Raw genomic sequence first — 20,000 nt, forward strand, 5'->3', positions numbered from 1 at the left:
AATTTCAAAACCTACCTTGCAAATATACCCAGAGACTCAAATGCAAAAAGAATTCAAACAATTGCACTTAAAGGGGCGGTCAAAATCTTAAAAACGATATATTGGTTGAAATATCTAAGATAGACGGCATATAATTGTCATCCGGTAGGATGCTCTATCTTCAGATTGAATAAACTGATGATAAAATCGAAAATATATTTGTTTATTTCCGATTTTTTTTTAGATAATGATTATGAGTATTATTTGGATTCGTTGTACTACTGTTCTCATCTTGAGTGCTATTTTCACAACGTTTTAGCCGATGTAACTTCTTTTTCTTCTTTGAGAATATTTCTGTAGGACTTGGGATCTGCGCGGATTTTGAACGATCTCTTTATTTAATCTACAGGGTAGACTGCTCTCGTTTCATCAGCCAGAATTAAAACTATAATTGTCCGCAATACCTGAGACGTAGTGGATAAAATCCAGTTGTAAGGGAACATATTATCCGTCTGAATTAAAAAAAAACGTTTCCGTTCGAAATTCCGTGAAGATTCCCGAGTTCGACAGAAAGATTCCTGAGTTCGACAAGATATACCTGAAGAAAATCAGTGAAAATAACACTAAATGTGGGAACAGGAGTCCGATGAATCCAAATACTACGGATAAAATATTTTTTCTAAAATCTCGTTTTAGAGAATTAATTTAAAGATTCAAATAATACTGACTTTTTTCATTATGTGTACATTGTTCGAATGAAAAGTTCATAATTTACGACAAAAGTATTGAAAAGTTATAAATACAAATATATTTTTGTAAATCCAACCTGAAAAAATAATGTTAATGTTTTGTTGAGAATGGTGACCTTCATTTTTTTTCTAAATTTTTATTTCGTTATATTTAAATATGCAGGATAATACTGACCAAGACAATATCAATTTTGTGGGTGTTTTTTATCGTTGTTGACTTTTAGCTAGACATAAGAACAAACACATATACACACAAACAACTGTACTTCGTATTATATACAAAAACACAAGGCAAGCGTTTTCAGGGCGTAGGTTTTAACATTGAACGTTTCGAATTTTATTTCCAAATTATAGGAGAACTTTGAAAATGTCGTTTGGACCGCGTTTTTTCTTTTTTTTCCTTTTTGCACAGGAAAAGTAATACATCAAACAATGATATAATATAGCAAATAATCATGTAATATATCAAACAAAAATATAATATAGCAAATAATAATATAATATAGCAAATAATCACGTAATATATCAAACAATAATATAATATAGCAAATAATAATATAATATAGCAAATAATAATATAATATAGCAAATAATAATATAATATAGCAAATAATCATGTAATATAGCAAATAACCATGTAATATAACAAATAATAATATAATATAGCAAATAATAATATAATATATCAAAAATAATATAATATAGAAAATAATAATAAAATATAGCAAATAATAATATAATATAGCAAATAATAATATAATATAGCAAACAATAATATATTATAGCAAATAATAATACAATATAGCAAACAATAATATATTATAGCAAATAATAATATAATATAGCAAACAATAATATAATATAGCAAATAATAATATAATATAACAAATAATATAATATAGCAAATTATAATATAATATAGCAAATAATAATATAATATAGCAAATTATAATATAATATAGCAAACAATAATACAATATAGCAAATAATAATATAATGTAGCAAACAATAATATAATAACAAAAATAATAATATAATATAGCAAATAATAATATAATACAGCAAATAATAATATAATATAGCAAATAATAATATAATATGGCAAATTATAATATAATATAGCAAATAATAATATAATATAGCAAACAATAATATAATATAGGAAATGATACTATAATATAGCAAACAATAATATAATATAGCAAATAATAATATAATATAGCAAACAATAATATAATATAGGAAATAATAATATAATATAGCAAATAATAATATAATATATCAAATAATCATGTAATATAACAAATAATAATATAACATAGCAAATAATAATATAATATAGCAAACAATAATATAATATATCAAATATTAATATAATATATCAAATGATAATATAAAATAGCAAAATAATAATATAATATATCAAATAATAATATAATATATCACAAAATAATATTATATAGCAAATAATTATATAATATATCAAATAATAATATAATATAGCATCAATAATATAATATAGCAAATAAAAATATAACATAGCAAATAATCATATAATATAGCAAATAATAATATAATATATCAAACAATAATATAATATATCAAACAATAATATAATATATCAAATATTAATATAATATATCAAATAATAATATAAAATAGCAAACAATAATATAATATATCAAATAATAATATAATATATCAAACAATAATATAATATAGCAAATAATAATATAATATATTAAATAATAATATAATATAGCATCAATAATATAATATAGCAAATAATAATATAATATATCAAATAATAATATAATATATCAAATAATAATATAATATAGCAAACAATAATATAATATAGCAAATAATAATGTAATAAAGCAAATAATAATATAATATATCAAATAATAATATAATAAAGAAAATAATAATATAATATAGCAAATAATAATATAATAAAGCAAATAATAATAGAATATATAAAATAATAATATAATATAGCAAATAATAATATGATATAGCAAATAATAATATAATAAAGCAAATAATATTATAATATAGCAAATAATAATATAATAAAGCAAATTATAATATAATATAGCAAACAATAATATAATATAGCAAATAATAATATAATATAGCAAATAAAAATATAATATAGCAAATAATAATATAATATAGCAAATAATAATATAATAAAGCAAATAATAATATAATATAGAAAATAAAAATATAATACAGCAAATAATAACATAATATAGCAAACAATAATATAATATAGCAAATAATAATATAATATATAAAATAATAATATAATAAAGAAAATAATAATATAATATACCAAATAATAACATAATAAAGCAAATTATAATATAATATAGCAAATGATAATATAAAAAAGCAAATAATAATATAATATAGCAAATAATAATATAATAAACCAAATAATAATATAATATAGCAAATAATAATATAATATAGCAAATAATAATATAATATAGCAAATAATAATATAATATAGCAAATAATAATATAATATAGCAAATAATAATATAATATATTAAATAATAATATAATATAGCATCAATAATATAATATAGAAAATAATAATATAATATAGCAAATAATAATATAATATAGCAAATAATAATATAATATAGCAAATAATAATATAATATAGCAAATAATAGTATAATATATCAAATAATAGTATAATATATCAAATAATAATATAATAAAGCAAATAATAATATAATATATCAAATAATAATATAATATATCAAATAATAATATAATATATCAAATAATAATATAATAAAGTAAATAATAATATAATATATCAAATAATAATATAATATAGCAAATTATAATATAATTTAACAAATAATAATATAATATAGCAAATAATAATATAATATAGCAAATAATAATATAATATAGCAAATAATAATATAATAAAGCAAATAATAATATAATAAAGCAAATAATAATATAATATACCAAACAATAATATAATATATCAAATAATAATATTATAAAGCAAATAATAATATAATATATCAAATAATAATATAATATATCAAATAATAATATAATATATCAAACAATAATATAATATAGCAAATAATAATATAATATAGCAAATAATAATATAATATAGCAAATAGTAATATAATATAGCAAATAATCATGTAATATAGCAAATAACCATGTAATATAACAAAGATTAATATAATATAGCAAATAATTATATAATATAGCAAATAATAATATAATATAGCAAATAATCATGTAATATAGCAAATAACCATGTAATATAACAAATAATAATATAATATAGCAAATAATAATATAATATATCAAAAATAATATAATATAGAAAATAATAATAAAATATAGCAAATAATAATATAATATAGCAAATAATAATATAATATAGCAAACAATAATATATTATAGCAAATAATAATACAATATAGCAAACAATAATATATTATAGCAAATAATAATATAATATAGCAAACAATAATATAATATAGCAAATAATAATATAATATAACAAATAATAATATAATATAGCAAATTATAATATAATATAGCAAATAATAATATAATATAGCAAATAATAATATAATATAGCAAATAAAAATATAATATAGCAAATAATAATATAATATAGCAAATTATAATATAATATAGCAAACAATAATACAATATAGCAAATAATAATATAATGTAGCAAACAATAATATAATAACAAAAATAATAATATAATATAGCAAATAATAATATAATACAGCAAATAATAATATAATATAGCAAATAATAATATAATATGGCAAGTTATAATATAATATAGCAAATAATAATATAATATAGCAAACAATAATATAATATAGGAAATGATAATATAATATAGCAAACAATTATATAATATAGCAAATAATAATATAATATAGCAAACAATAATATAATATAGGAAATAATAATATAATATAGCATATAATAATATAATATAGTAAATAATCAGGTAATATTACAAATAATAATATAATATAGCAAATAATGATAAATATAGAAGATTATAATATAATATAGCAAACAATAATATAATATACCAAACAATAATATAATATAGCAAACAATAATATAATATAGCAAATAATAATATAATATATCAAATAATCATGTAATATAACAAATAATAATATAACATAGCAAATAATAATATAATATAGCAAACAATGATATAATATAGCAAACAATAATATAATATAGCAAACAAAAATATATTATAGCAAATAATAATATAATATAGCAAATAATCATGTAATATATCAAACAATAATATAATATATCCAATAATAATATAATATATCAAATATTAATATAATATATCAAATGATAATATAAAATAGCAAAATAATAATATAATATATCAAATAATAATATAATATATCACACAATAATATTATATAGCAAATAATAATATAATATAGCAAATAATAATATAATATAGCATCAATAATATAATATAGCAAATAAAAATATAATATAGCAAATAATCATATAATATAGCAAATAATAATATAATATATCAAACAATAATATAATATATCAAACAATAATATAATATATCAAATATTAATATAATATATCAAATAATAATATAAAATGGCAAACAATAATATAATATATCAAATAATAATATTATATATCAAACAATAATATAATATAGCAAATAATAATATAATATATTAAATAATAATATAATATAGCATCAATAATATAATATAGCAAATAATAATATAATATATCAAATAATAATATAATATATCACATAATAATATAATATAGCAAACAATAATATAATATAGCAAATAATAATGTAATAAAGCAAATAATAATATAATATACTAAATAATAATATAATAAAGAAAATAATAATAAAATATAGCAAATAATAATATAATAAAGCAAATAATAATAGAATATATCAAATAATAATATAATATAGCAAATAATAATATGATATAGCAAATAATAATATAATAAAGCAAATAATAATATAATATAGCAAATAATAATATAATAAAGCAAATTATAATATAATATAGCAAACAATAATATAATATAGCAAATAATAATATAATATAGCAAATAAAAATATAATAAAGCAAATAATAATATAATATAGCAAATAAAAATATAATAAAGCAAATAATAATATAATATAGAAAATAATAATATAATACAGCAAATAATAACATAATATAGCAAACAATAATATAATATAGCAAATAATAATATAATATATCAAATAATAATATAATAAAGCAAATAATTATATAATATAGCAAATAATAACATAATAAAGCAAATTATAATATAATATAGCAAATGATAATATAATAAAGCAAATAATAATATAATATAGCAAATAATAATATAATATAGCTAATAATAATATAATATAGCAAATAATAATATAATATAGCAAATAATAATATAATATATTAAATAATAATATAATATAGCATCAATAATATAATATAGCAAATAATAATATAATATAGCAAATAATAATATAATATAGCAAATAATAATATAATATAGCAAATAATAATATAATATAGCAAATAATAATATAATATATCAAATACTAATATTATATATCAAATAATAATATAATAAAGCAAATAATAATATAATATAGTAAATAATAATATAATATATCAAATAATAATATAATATATCAAATAATAATATAATAAAGCAAATAATAATATAATATATCAAATAATAATATAATATAGCAAATTATAATATAATTTAACAAATAATAATATAATATAGCAAATAATAATATAATATAGCAAATAATAATATAATATAGCAAATAATAATATAATATAGCAAATAATAATATAATATATCAAATAATCATATAATATAGCAAATAATAATATAATATAGCAAATAATAATATAATATATCAAATAATAATATAATATAGCAAACAATAATATAATAAAGCAAATAATAATATAATCAAGCAAATAATAATATATAAAAGCAAATAATAATATAATAAAGCAAATAATAATATAATATAGCAAATAATAATATAATAAAGCAAATAATAATATAATAAAGCAAATAATAATATAATATAGCAAATAATAATATAATATTGCAAATAATAATATAATAAAGCAAATAATAATATAATATATCAAATAATAATATAATAAAGCAAATAATAATATAATACAGCAAATAATAATATAATATATCAAATAATAATATAATATAGCAAATAATAATATCATATAGGAAATAATAATATAATATAGCAAACAATAAGATAATAAAGCAAATAATAATATAATATATCAAATAATAATATAATATAGCAAATAATAATATAATATATCAAATAATAATATAATATATCAAATAATAATATAATAAAGCAAATAATAATATAATATATCAAATAATAATATAATATAACAAATAATAATATAATATATCAAATAATAATATAATAAAGCAAATAATAATATAATATAGCAAATAATAATATAATATAGCAAATAATAATATAATATATCAAATAATTATATAATAAAGCAAATAATAATATAATATAGCAAATAATAATACATTATATCCAACAATAATATAATATATCAAATAATAATATAATATAACAAATAATAATACAATATAGAAAATAATAATATAATATAGCAAATAATAATATAATATAGCAAATAATAATATAATATAGCAAATAATAATATAATAAAGAAAATTATAATATAATAAAGCAAATAATAATATAATATAGCAAATAATAATAAAATATAGCAAATAATAATATAATATAGCAAATAATAATATAATATAGCAAATAATAATAAATTATATCAAATAAATATATAATAAAGCAAATTATAATATAATATATTAAATAATAATATAATATAGCAAATAATAATATAATGTATCAAATAATAATATAATAAAGCAAATTATAATATAATATAGCAAATAATAATATAATATAGCAAATAATAATATAATATATCAAATAATAATATAATAAAGCAAATAATAATATAATATAGCAAATAATCATATAATATATCACATAATAATATAATAAAGCAAATAATAATATAATATAGCAAATAATAATATAATATAGCAAATAATATATAATATATCAAATAATAATATAATATAGCAAACAATAATATAATATAGCAAATAATAATATAATATATCAAATAATAATATAATATAGCAAAGAATAATATAATATAGCAAATAATAATATAATAAAGCAAATAATAATATAATATAGCAAATAATAATATAATAAAGCAAATTATAATATAATATAGCAAATAATAATATAATAAAGCAAACAATAATATAATATAGCAAATAATAATATAATATAGCAAATAATAATATAATATATCAAATAATAATATAATATATCAAATAATAATATAATAAAGCAAATTATTATATAATAAAGCAAATAATAATATAATAAAGCAAATAATAATATAATTAAGAAAATTATAATATAATATAGCAAATAATAATATAATATACCAAATAATAATATAATATAGCAAATAATAATATAATATATAAAATAATAATATAATAAAGCAAATAATAATATAATATATCAAATAATAATATAATATATCAAATAATAATATAATAAAGCAAACAATAATATAATATAGCAAATAATAATATAATAAAGCAAATAATAATATGATATAGCAAATAATAACATAATATATCAAATAATAATATAATAAAGCAAATAATAATATAATAAAGCAAATAATAATATAATATATCAAATAATAATATAATATAGCAAACAATAATATAATATAGCAAATATTAATATAATATAGCAAACAATAATATAATATAGCAAATAATAATATAATAACGCAAATAATAATATAATATAGCAAATAATAATATAATATAGCAAATAATAATATAATATAGCAAATAATAATATAATATATCAAATAATAATATAATATATCAAATAATAATATAATATAGCAAATAATAATATAATAAAGCAAATTATAATATAATATAGCAAATAATAATATAATATTTCAAATAATAATATAATATAGCAAACAATAATATAATATAGCAAACAATAATATAATATAGCAAATAATAATATAATAAAGCAAATAGTAATATAATATAGCAAATAATAATATAATAATGCAAATAATAACATAATAAAGCAAATTATAATATAATATAGCAAATGATAATATAATAAAGCAAATAATAATATAATATAGCAAATAATAATATAATAAACCAAATAATAATATAATATAGAAAATAATAATATAATATAGCAAATAATAATATAATATAGCAAATAATAATATAATATAGCAAATAATAATATAATATAGCAAATAATAATATAATATATCAAATAATAATATAATATATCAAATAATAATATAATAAAGCAAATAATAATATAATATATCAAATAATAACATAATATATCAAATAATAATATAATATATCAAATAATAATATAATAAAGCAAATAATAATATAATATATCAAATAATAATATAATATAGCAAATTATAATATAATTTAACAAATAATAATATAATATAGCAAATAATAATATAATATAGCAAATAATAATATAATATAGCAAATAATAATATAATATAGCAAATAATAATATAATATATCAAATAATCATATAATATAGCAAATAATAATATAATATAGCAAATAATAATATAATATATCAAATAATAATATTATATCAAACAATAATATAATAAAGCAAATAATAATATAATCAAGCAAATAATAATATATAAAAGCAAATAATAATATAATAAAGCAAATAATAATATAATATAGCAAATAATAATATAATAAAGCAAATAATAATATAATAAAGCAAATAATAATATAATATAGCAAATAATAATATAATATAGCAAATAATAATATAATAAAGCAAATAATAATATAATAAAGCAAATAATAATATAATAAAGCAAATAATAATATAATATTGCAAATAATAATATAATAAAGCAAATAATAATATAATATATCAAATAATAATATAATAAAGCAAATAATAATATAATACAGCAAATAATAATATAATATATCAAATAATAATATAATATAGCAAATAATAATATCATATAGGAAATAATAATATAATATAGCAAACAATAAGATAATAAAGCAAATAATAATATAATATATCAAATAATAATATAATATAACAAATAATTATATAATATATCAAATAATAATATAATATATCAAATAATAATATAATATATCAAATAATAATATAATAAAGCAAATAATAATATAATATATCAAATAATAATATAAGATAACAAATAATAATATAATATATCAAATAATAATATAATAAAGCAAATAATAATATAATATAGCAAATAATAATATAATATAGCAAATAATAATATAATATATCAAATAATTATATAATAATACCATCAATAATATAATATAGCAAATAATAATACATTATATCCAACAATAATATAATATATCAAATAATAATATAATATAACAAATAATAATACAATATAGAAAATAATAATATAATATAGCAAATAATAATATAATATAGCAAATAATAATATAATATAGCAAATAATAATATAATAAAGCAAATTATAATATAATAAAGCAAATAATAATATAATATAGCAAATAATAATATAATATAGCAAATAATAATAAATTATATCAAATAATTATATAATAAAGCAAATTATAATATAATATATTAAATAATAATATAATATAGCAAATAATAATATAATGTATCAAATAATAATATAATAAAGCAAATTATAATATAATATAGCAAATAATAATATAATATAGCAAATAATAATATAATATATCAAATAATAATATAATAAAGCAAATAATAATATAATATAGCAAATAATAATATAATATATCACATAATAATATAATAAAGCAAATTATAATATAATATAGCAAATAATAATATAATATAGCAAATAATATATAATATATCAAATAATAATATAATATAGCAAACAATAATATAATATAGCAAATAATAATATAATATATCAAATAATAATATAATATAGCAAACAATAATATAATATAGCAAATAATAATATAATATAGCAAACAATAATATAATATAGCAAATAATAATATAATATAGCAAATAATAATATAATATATCAAATAATAATATAATAAATCTAATTATAATATAACATAACAAATAATAACATAATAAAGCAAATAATAATATAATATAGCAAATAATAATATAATAAAGCAAATTATAATATAATATAGCAAATAATAATATAATAAAGCAAACAATAATATAATATAGCAAATAATAATATAATATAGCAAATAATAATATAATATATCAAATAATAATATAATATATCAAATAATAATATAATAAAGCAAATTATTATATAATAAAGCAAATAATAATATAATATAGCAAATAATAATATAATAAAGAAAATTATAATATAATATAGCAAATAATAATATAATATACCAAATAATAATATAATATAGCAAATAATAATATAATATATCAAATAATAATATAATAAAGCAAATAATAATATAATATATCAAATAATAATATAATATATCCAATAATAATATAATAAAGCAAACAATAATATAATATAGCAAATAATAATATAATAAAGCAAATAATAATATGATATAGCAAATAATAACATAATATATCAAATAATAATATAATAAAGCAAATAATAATATAATAAAGCAAATAATAATATAATATATCAAATAATAATATAATATAGGAAACAATTATATAATATAGCAAATATTAATATAATATAGCAAACAATAATATAATATAGCAAATAATAATATAATAACGCAAATAATAATATAATATAGCAAATAATAATATAATATAGCAAATAATAATATAATATATCAAATAATAATATAATATATCAAATAATAATATAATATAGCAAATAATAATATAATAAAGCAAATTATAATATAATATAGCAAATAATAATATAATATATCAAATAATAATATAATATAGCAAACAATAATATAATATAGCAAACAATAATATAATATAGCAAATAATAATATAATAAAGCAAATAATAATATAATATAGCAAATAATAATATAATATATCAAATAATAATATAATATATCAAATAATAATATAATATATCAAATAATAATATAATATAGCAAACAATAATATAATATAGCAAATAATAATATAATATAGCAAATAATAATATAATATAGCAAATAATAATATAATATATCAAATAATAATATAATATATCAAATAATAATATAATATATCAAATTATAATATAATATATCAAATAATAATATAATATACTAAACAATAATATAATATAGCAAATAATAATATAATATAGCAAACAATAATATAATATAGCAAATAATAATATAATAAAGCAAATAATAATATAATATAGCAAATAATAATATAATATAGCAAATAATAATATAATATAGCAAACAATAATATAATATAGCAAATAATAATATAATAAGGCAAATTATAATATAATATAGCAAATAATAATATAATATAGCAAATTATAATATAATATAGCAAACAATAATATAATATAGCAAACAATAATATAATATATCAAATAATAATATAATATGTAAAACAATAATATTATATAGCAAATAATAATATAGCAAAAAATAATATAATATAACAAACAATAATATAATATATCAAATACTAATATAATATATCAAATAATAATATAATATAGCAAACAATAATATAATATATCAAATAATAATATAATATATCAAATAATAATATAATATAGCATCAATAATATAATATAGCAAATAATAATATAATATAACAAATAATAATATAATATAGCAAATAATATAATATAGCAAACAATAATATAATATATCAAATAATAATATAATATAGCAAACAATAATATAATATAGCAAATAATAATATTATATCAAATAATAATATAATATACTAAATAATAATATAAATTAGCAACTAATAATGTAATATAGCTAATAAAATTGCAAATTAATATAAAGACTTACTAGACAAAATATGTTTTGTGATGTGATTACTGTGATTATCACCACGTTACTTGAATTAAAAATAACATGTGAAGAAATCTAATGCGGTATACGGATTTCAGAATAGATTTATAAATGGTAATATCGATATTGTTTCCAATAAACTGAATAAAAATTAATAGGAATACACTAGGAAAACACGAAAATAAAAAAAATAAAAACATAGTGTCCAATTCAAATGATATTTATATATTTTCAGTATTTTCTCATTTGTAATTATAAATATAGTTATTCGTTTTTTCATTTTTTTTTTTAATAAAACAAAAAATACTTTTCTGGTCTAAATATTGAAATTGCTAAAATGTCGTATCAAATGTTGGACCAAACTTGTATTTTTTAGTTAAATTTTTGTCTGTTTTTACCAAAAATAGCGTAGGTGAGATATTTAGTTTTTCATAACAGTATTTATTTCAGTAATATACAACCTTCTTATAATAAACGTCAATTAATACAAAAGTGAAAAATTGGCCAACTTGAAAATATACTGTCAGCAAGATCTACGAACCAATTACATAAGATGAAGATAAAGATAACGGTGACAAAATGGTTAACGACACGGATTGATGACCTGGTGTTCCAAGTTCGAATCCAGTTCGTTCGACAAAAATCACTTTCACTTAGGATGTTGGCAACCATCACGTGGTCCCTTTTGTAAGTTCCAGGGGTATTTAGAAAGAATTCTGACAAGAGAAATATCGGGAAAACCAATGCAAACACTAAAAATAACGCTAGATCAAGGACCTAAAATAAAACGAATATGATATAGATATTCGTTATTTATTTTACTCTATATTCTACGAAAGCTGGATATAATGTATATCCAATCTTATTGTGAGTTATTCTTGAAAAGCAGGTGAACGTTCAGTGCAGGTAACTCATAAAAACATTCCCAGGCCATGCGAGTGGCGTCCTGTGGGCATAACCTTGACCTTTATGTATATTCATATGATCATTTTATGGCATAAAATGTTCTCTTTTATCGTGTTCGTGTAATTGTTTTTGACTTTCCTCCAAGGAAACGTGTTAGTTTATTGACTTTCTTCTTTGAAACGTGTTAGTTAATTGCAAATGCATGAGGCGCCCCTATCGGGGAATGCCAAAGGGACTGTACAGGCAGTTTTTGCAGGCGAGAGTGCTATTCTCTAAGGCTCTGGCTCTCACAGTTTCACTTAGTGATCTTTGTTTAACAACTGACCCTTGTTTCACATCATGCCGCCGTGGTAGTAATATAATCAGAACATGACTTTCATTTATTGATATTTTTACGAAATCAGTTCAACTGTATTTTGATTTATTGATTTATTATTGATGATTATTGACTTATGCTCATCTTTTTGTTGTTTGGTTCACGATGTTTCGGCCAACTATTCCTCCGGCCTTTGTCAGGTGGTAAACCCTTGTGAAACTATAAGATGAGGATAATAGTTCGCAAATAAATAAATAAAATAAATAAATTACTCATTTCAAAAGATCCCAATAATAATAAAAATAACAGTTCAACGATGTTAACATTGTGGAAGAATTCAATATATGAATTATCTACTGTAAATATATAAACTCCTTATTCATATTATCTTGATCCGTTTTGTTGTTGTTGTTGTTGTTAAATTGAATCCTTTTACGGCATATCAACCTATTTCGATCTATTTCTGTTTAATCCAGCCAATATATTAAACACGTTTTTACTTTAAATTTTGTAAATATCTCACTCACGTTCAAAGATGCAGTACTGATAGTTAAATGCAGTACTGCTGTCACATCTGGAGTAGACCTCCTAATTGCAGCCTTTCCTGCATTCACATTGTACAAAACCATCTTCGAAATCTAGTGGGCTAGGGCCATTTCATCTTCCTACTTCTTTTTTACAGAAGTGATGTTGCGAGTCTTTCTGTTTTGTCGTTATTTTTATGGTAGTTGTTCAGCTGAGCTCCAATCTATGGACCCTCCCTGTAAGATGTGCACAACAAATTTTCGGCTGGTTACAACAACTGCCAACAAGTTCCCTCACACCTTATCGGTGCCTAAAACTAAACGAGAATTCTATCGGCAGTTTCTTTCCTAGAACTGTCCATCTGTGGAATGCAGTACCAAGTGGCTGCTTCCCGACTGGCTATAACATGCTCGTCATCAAATCTAATAAAATTTTTATTGGGTGGTCCTCTAATACAATGAATACCTAATCTCGCCATAACTGATCATTTTCTCTCATCATCTAGATAACACTTAATACTAATCGCAAGATTGGCCCCATGCCTTGATAAGAGGTTGCATCCTACGTCAAAAAAAAAAAAAGATTTATTTGTTTTTTGCTTCGTTTTTTTTTTTTTTTTCTCGGGGGATCATGATTTCATGGCCCAGAAAAATTACTCAAGCACATATGTTGTTTATTCAGGTACATGATTCGGGCAGAGAGATAGAAAGAGAGAGAGAGACAGACAGACAGACAGACAGAGACACACACACAGAGCAAGCGTGCGTGATGAGAAAAAGAAATTGATAGAAAACGTGAGATTTACTCTGACTATTGCTTTTTTACATAGGCATAACCACTTATCAAGGCCAGAGACCACTCGAGGATAAGGGTTAAGAGTGTACAGTAGTAAATTGGACAATATAGTGATCGTTAGTAATGGAAATTCGGTAAATTCGTAAATTAAGTGGAACGGCTCATCTAGAACGTGTTTACGTTGGACTTGAAGACAACCATATTGTAGTTAGCTGGAAAGCAGGAAAACAGAAAACAATTCCACAGGCGTGCAGTGTGTTAAGGTTTTATTTCAAACAAGTTTTTGTTCACTTTAACGGTTTCTAAACTTCTCCATGGTACGTAGTATTTGGCCCTTTCCGTAATTACGTTCACGCTATTCCCACACATGTTCAATTTAATCATTTTGTACTTTCTGAAACTTACCTCCTATAGTAACATGCCTTTTAAGAGGACCAAGGGAATTAGTTATATAGCGCTATCAGTTTACGTCAGAATTAACCTAGATATATTAGCTATGAACGACTTCACTCTATTACAAACTTCAAAATTAATTATTCACAACGTATGTATTGTACGGGACAAAGTAATTTTGTTACAACGTTTTATATTGTTATATTGTATTGCATACATGTTGTTCGTTTATATTTTATATAAATAAATAAACGTAAATACATTGTCTCTTTTTATTTCTTTTTTATTTTCCAGATTGCGAGTAAATAATTCATACAAGACGAAGTAAAAGAAAACACTTGCGAACAAGTGGAAGGAGTGCCCGTACGTCGGATATGAGGTGGGTGCAACTGTGTATGTTGCTGTGTACGTTCGGCTTACACCAATGCGTGGACGTCACCTATCGCGTACAGGAGGAGAAAAAAGCCGGCACCTACTTGGGCAACGTCGCCGACGACACTCGGATCATGGATAGCATCCCCCAAAAAGATTTTCGCCTGGTCCGCTTCAGCCAACTCAGGCCGGCGGGGGGCGCCGGGGCTTCTCAGTTGTTCAACGTTAGCGAAACGACGGGCAAGTTGTACACAGCCCAAGTTTTGGACGCCGAGGACCTGTGCAGCCTTGACGTCGAATGCTACGTCATAATCGACATCGCTGTCCAAGTCGCTGAATCATTGCTAAAACTGTTAAAAGTTAAAGTGATTGTTGAAGATATTAACGATCAAGATCCAGAGTTCCCCAGTCAAAGTATTAACATAAAGTTTTCCGAAGGAGATAGCTCGATAAGGAAGCCTTTACCAAATGCTGTAGATAGAGACGTGAGTGCGAAAAACGCAAATGTGACGTATCAGTTACGGACTAATCAGAACGAGCCGTTCGTTTTGTCTGTCTCCAATCGGCTCGATGGGACATCGGAGCTGACGCTTTCTGTAAAGGAGAAGTTGGACAGAGAGGCCAAAGACAGGTATCTGCTGGAAGTGATCGCTAAGGATCAGGGATCGCCCTCCAGACAGAAAATCCTGTTCATTAACATTTCTGTCACGGATCTAAACGACAATGCGCCCGTTTTCACGCAGAAGATATACAATGTGTCTATTAGTAATACCGAGCCTCTTGCCCCAGTCCCCATCATCGCAGTGTCCGCAAACGACGCAGACAAAGGTAGAAACGGTGAAGTAACGTACCGCTTCAGTAGCCGCACGTCGGAGGCGGCTCGGAAGCACTTTATCCTGGACGAAATGTCAGGAGAAATCTACCAACGAAAGATCATTACATCGGGAGAACAGAATACGTATAAGCTGTTTGTCGAGGCCGTCGACGGGGCGAATCCGCCGCTTACTGCGCTTGGAATGGTTGTCATAACCACTTCCAATACCCAGAACACACCACCGGAAATCATTATCAATTTCGTTACACTATCGTTGGAAAACACGGCTCTCATATCAGAGAGCGTAAGCAAAGACAGTTTTATCGCCTATATACAGGTAAAAGATCATGATATTGGTGAAAACGGACAGGTCCGATGCGACCTTCGACATCGGAAGTTTCAACTACAAAGTCTGGGCCCGAAAGAGTACAAAGTAATCGTGAAGAAGCCGCTGGACAGGGAGAGTCAGGCCAACTACAATGTGACAATTACCTGTCAAGATAAAGGGGTCCCTCCTCTCTTCTCCAAGGCCTCTTTCGCGATTGTAGTCGACGATGTTAACGATAATGCCCCCGTATTCACCCAACACATCTACACGGCCTCGTTCACCGAGAACAACGCCCCAGGAATGTCCATAGTGAAAGTCACTGCGACTGATCGGGATCTGAATAAAAATGCAGCCGTCATCTACTTTCTTGAGGATCAAACATCGCGATTCAAAATCGGCCAGTTGACCGGAGTGGTGACCGTTGAGACGGTGTTCAACCGCGAGGTTGAGTCGTTTATCAGGCTCAAAGTTCTTGCCCGAGATCTGGGCGTACCCTCTTTTACTGCTAGCGCTACTGTGAGGATTTCGGTTCTGGACGTGAATGATGTTAGACCTCAGTTCACCAGAAGGATGTTCGAGTTTTCCACCTACGAAAACCAAAAACATAGTGTTCCTGTCGGTTTTATCAATGCCACTGACCCGGACCTCGGACCTGGAGGTCAACTGAGCTACTCTTTGGTCACCGACGATAAACAGTTCCTCCCTTTTCGTATTACTAACGACGGCTTTCTCACCGTGGTCGAACCGCTTGACCGCGAAGTTCAAGACCAGTATAAGTTTCAGGTCATGGTCGTGGACCATGGCACGCCGCAGCTCAACAATACGGTTTACGTTCTTATTAACGTCATCGACGAAAACGACAATTCTCCCGATTTTATTTTCCCCAGTCAGAACAACCTGAGTATGACCGTATATTACTCCCCCTACGGGGATAAAGAAATCACGGTCCTACAAGCACAGGATAACGACAATGGAGAGAATGCGCGCCTACAGTTCGGTATTGTCTCCGGTAACGAAAAAAAGTTGTTTACAATAAGCCGTTATACAGGGGTCTTGTCGTTTGGTCGCATGGCTACGTTAGCTGATTCGGGGACGTACAATCTGCGACTAGCTGTATCGGACAGCGGTACTCCAATCCTATCATCGACTGCAAACCTATCACTGGTGGTCATCGTAAACAATGAGACAACCGCAGTCACGGAAGACTTGAAAATGAACAGAGGCGTTGCAATACAACGTAATGTGCTCATTGTAATTGTTCTAACGGCCATCACGGCTTCAGTTGCTATTGTTATAACCACGACGATATGCATCCTGCGCCGTAACGACCGGAGGAACCAACCACCTGGGGTCGGTTTAGGACCTCACCAGGGGAGTAAACAATCGCGGTGTATGCCGAAGCAGTTCGATTCAAACCATGACTTGTCGTTGGCAATGTCCTCTGATTCCGATCGAAAGCAACCAATCGGATTACGTCATCAGACTTTCAGAGAAAATCCGAAAAGCGAACAAGCTGTCTCCTCGCTGAGCGGGAATGTTTACCAAGCGACCTTTCCGACCAGACATCAGGTAAGATTTTATTAATTTTTTTTCACACAGATACACACACATTATATATACATATATGTACACTCATACGTACACATACATACACATACACGCATATATATACATATATATATTTATACATTTAGATATATATATATATATGTATACATATAAATATATATATATATATATATATATATATATATATACGAGCAAACAGTTAATAAAACATGTTAAAAACACTTTGAAATGAGTTAAAACATATTTAATCTGAAAAGGAAACACTAGATAAGTGGATAAACACTAGATAAGTGGATAGTCCTTAATCCGCGGATTTTTCAAGTAAGATCTTTGACTTACTTGTTGTTTCATCAAATACTTTTGCATGCAAGATCCGATCCGGCATTTTGCTAATTCCTACCCTCTGATGAGAAGGAAAGTATTTCTTCGAAACTCCGCGGATTAAGGACTATCCACTTATCTAGTGTTTCCTTTTCAGATTAAATATGTTTTTAATTCATTTCAAAGTGTTTTTAACATGTTTTATTACCAGCTCTTATAGAACGAACCACCAATAGCTACGACTAAAGATACATTACCTGAAAATACTTCTTTCAAACTCCCCAGCTTAACGTTCATAATGAACAGGAATAGGGGCAGATACAATGAGAGCATTGCCAGGGTGGCTGCGAGAAAGGTGGGCTATATTTATTTGCTTTCCCACTGAGCAAATTAGGCACAAGGCCGTTTTTTAATGTGGAGAGATTGGGAGCAAAGGGGGACCAGCTTCCCGGGGAGTAGGGGAACTGGATAGTGACAACTGGTATGAAGGGTTTCCCTTACATTGACCAATAACTGATTGCTACAAGAGCAATGGTCTTATATTGCAGCATCTGCGGAAACATATACTACACTTTGAGGTTTTTATTTGCTCCCCCACTGAGAAAATTAGGCACAAGACCGATTTTTAAAGTGAGGAGTGAGGGGGAAATGGGGACCAACTCCCCGGGGAGTAGGG

At 21.7% G+C, this 20,000-nt stretch overlaps 1 protein-coding gene and 1 long non-coding RNA gene across 3 annotated transcripts in view; one reads left to right on the plus strand and one right to left on the minus strand.

Moving 5' to 3' along the window:
* LOC145278091 (protocadherin-11 X-linked-like) overlaps positions 1-20,000 on the plus strand; it is a 155,384-nt gene that overhangs the window by 123,060 nt on the left and 12,324 nt on the right. For both annotated transcript variants that reach the window (XM_080130358.1, XM_080130357.1), the window contains exon 2: positions 16,215-19,003. In XM_080130358.1, coding sequence (XP_079986484.1) covers positions 16,295-19,003 — 2,709 coding nt within the window. In that variant the 5' untranslated portion in view covers positions 16,215-16,294. The remainder of the gene's footprint in view (positions 1-16,214; positions 19,004-20,000) is intronic.
* Positions 1-20,000, minus strand: part of LOC145278092 (uncharacterized) — a 170,465-nt gene that overhangs the window by 71,932 nt on the left and 78,533 nt on the right. The gene's annotated exons all lie outside the window — the stretch shown is intronic.

The sequence above is a fragment of the Euprymna scolopes genome, chromosome 6 (assembly GCF_053919585.1).
Source record: "Euprymna scolopes isolate OS-2025 chromosome 6, ASM5391958v1, whole genome shotgun sequence".
Lineage (NCBI taxonomy): Eukaryota > Metazoa > Mollusca > Cephalopoda > Sepiida > Sepiolidae > Euprymna > Euprymna scolopes.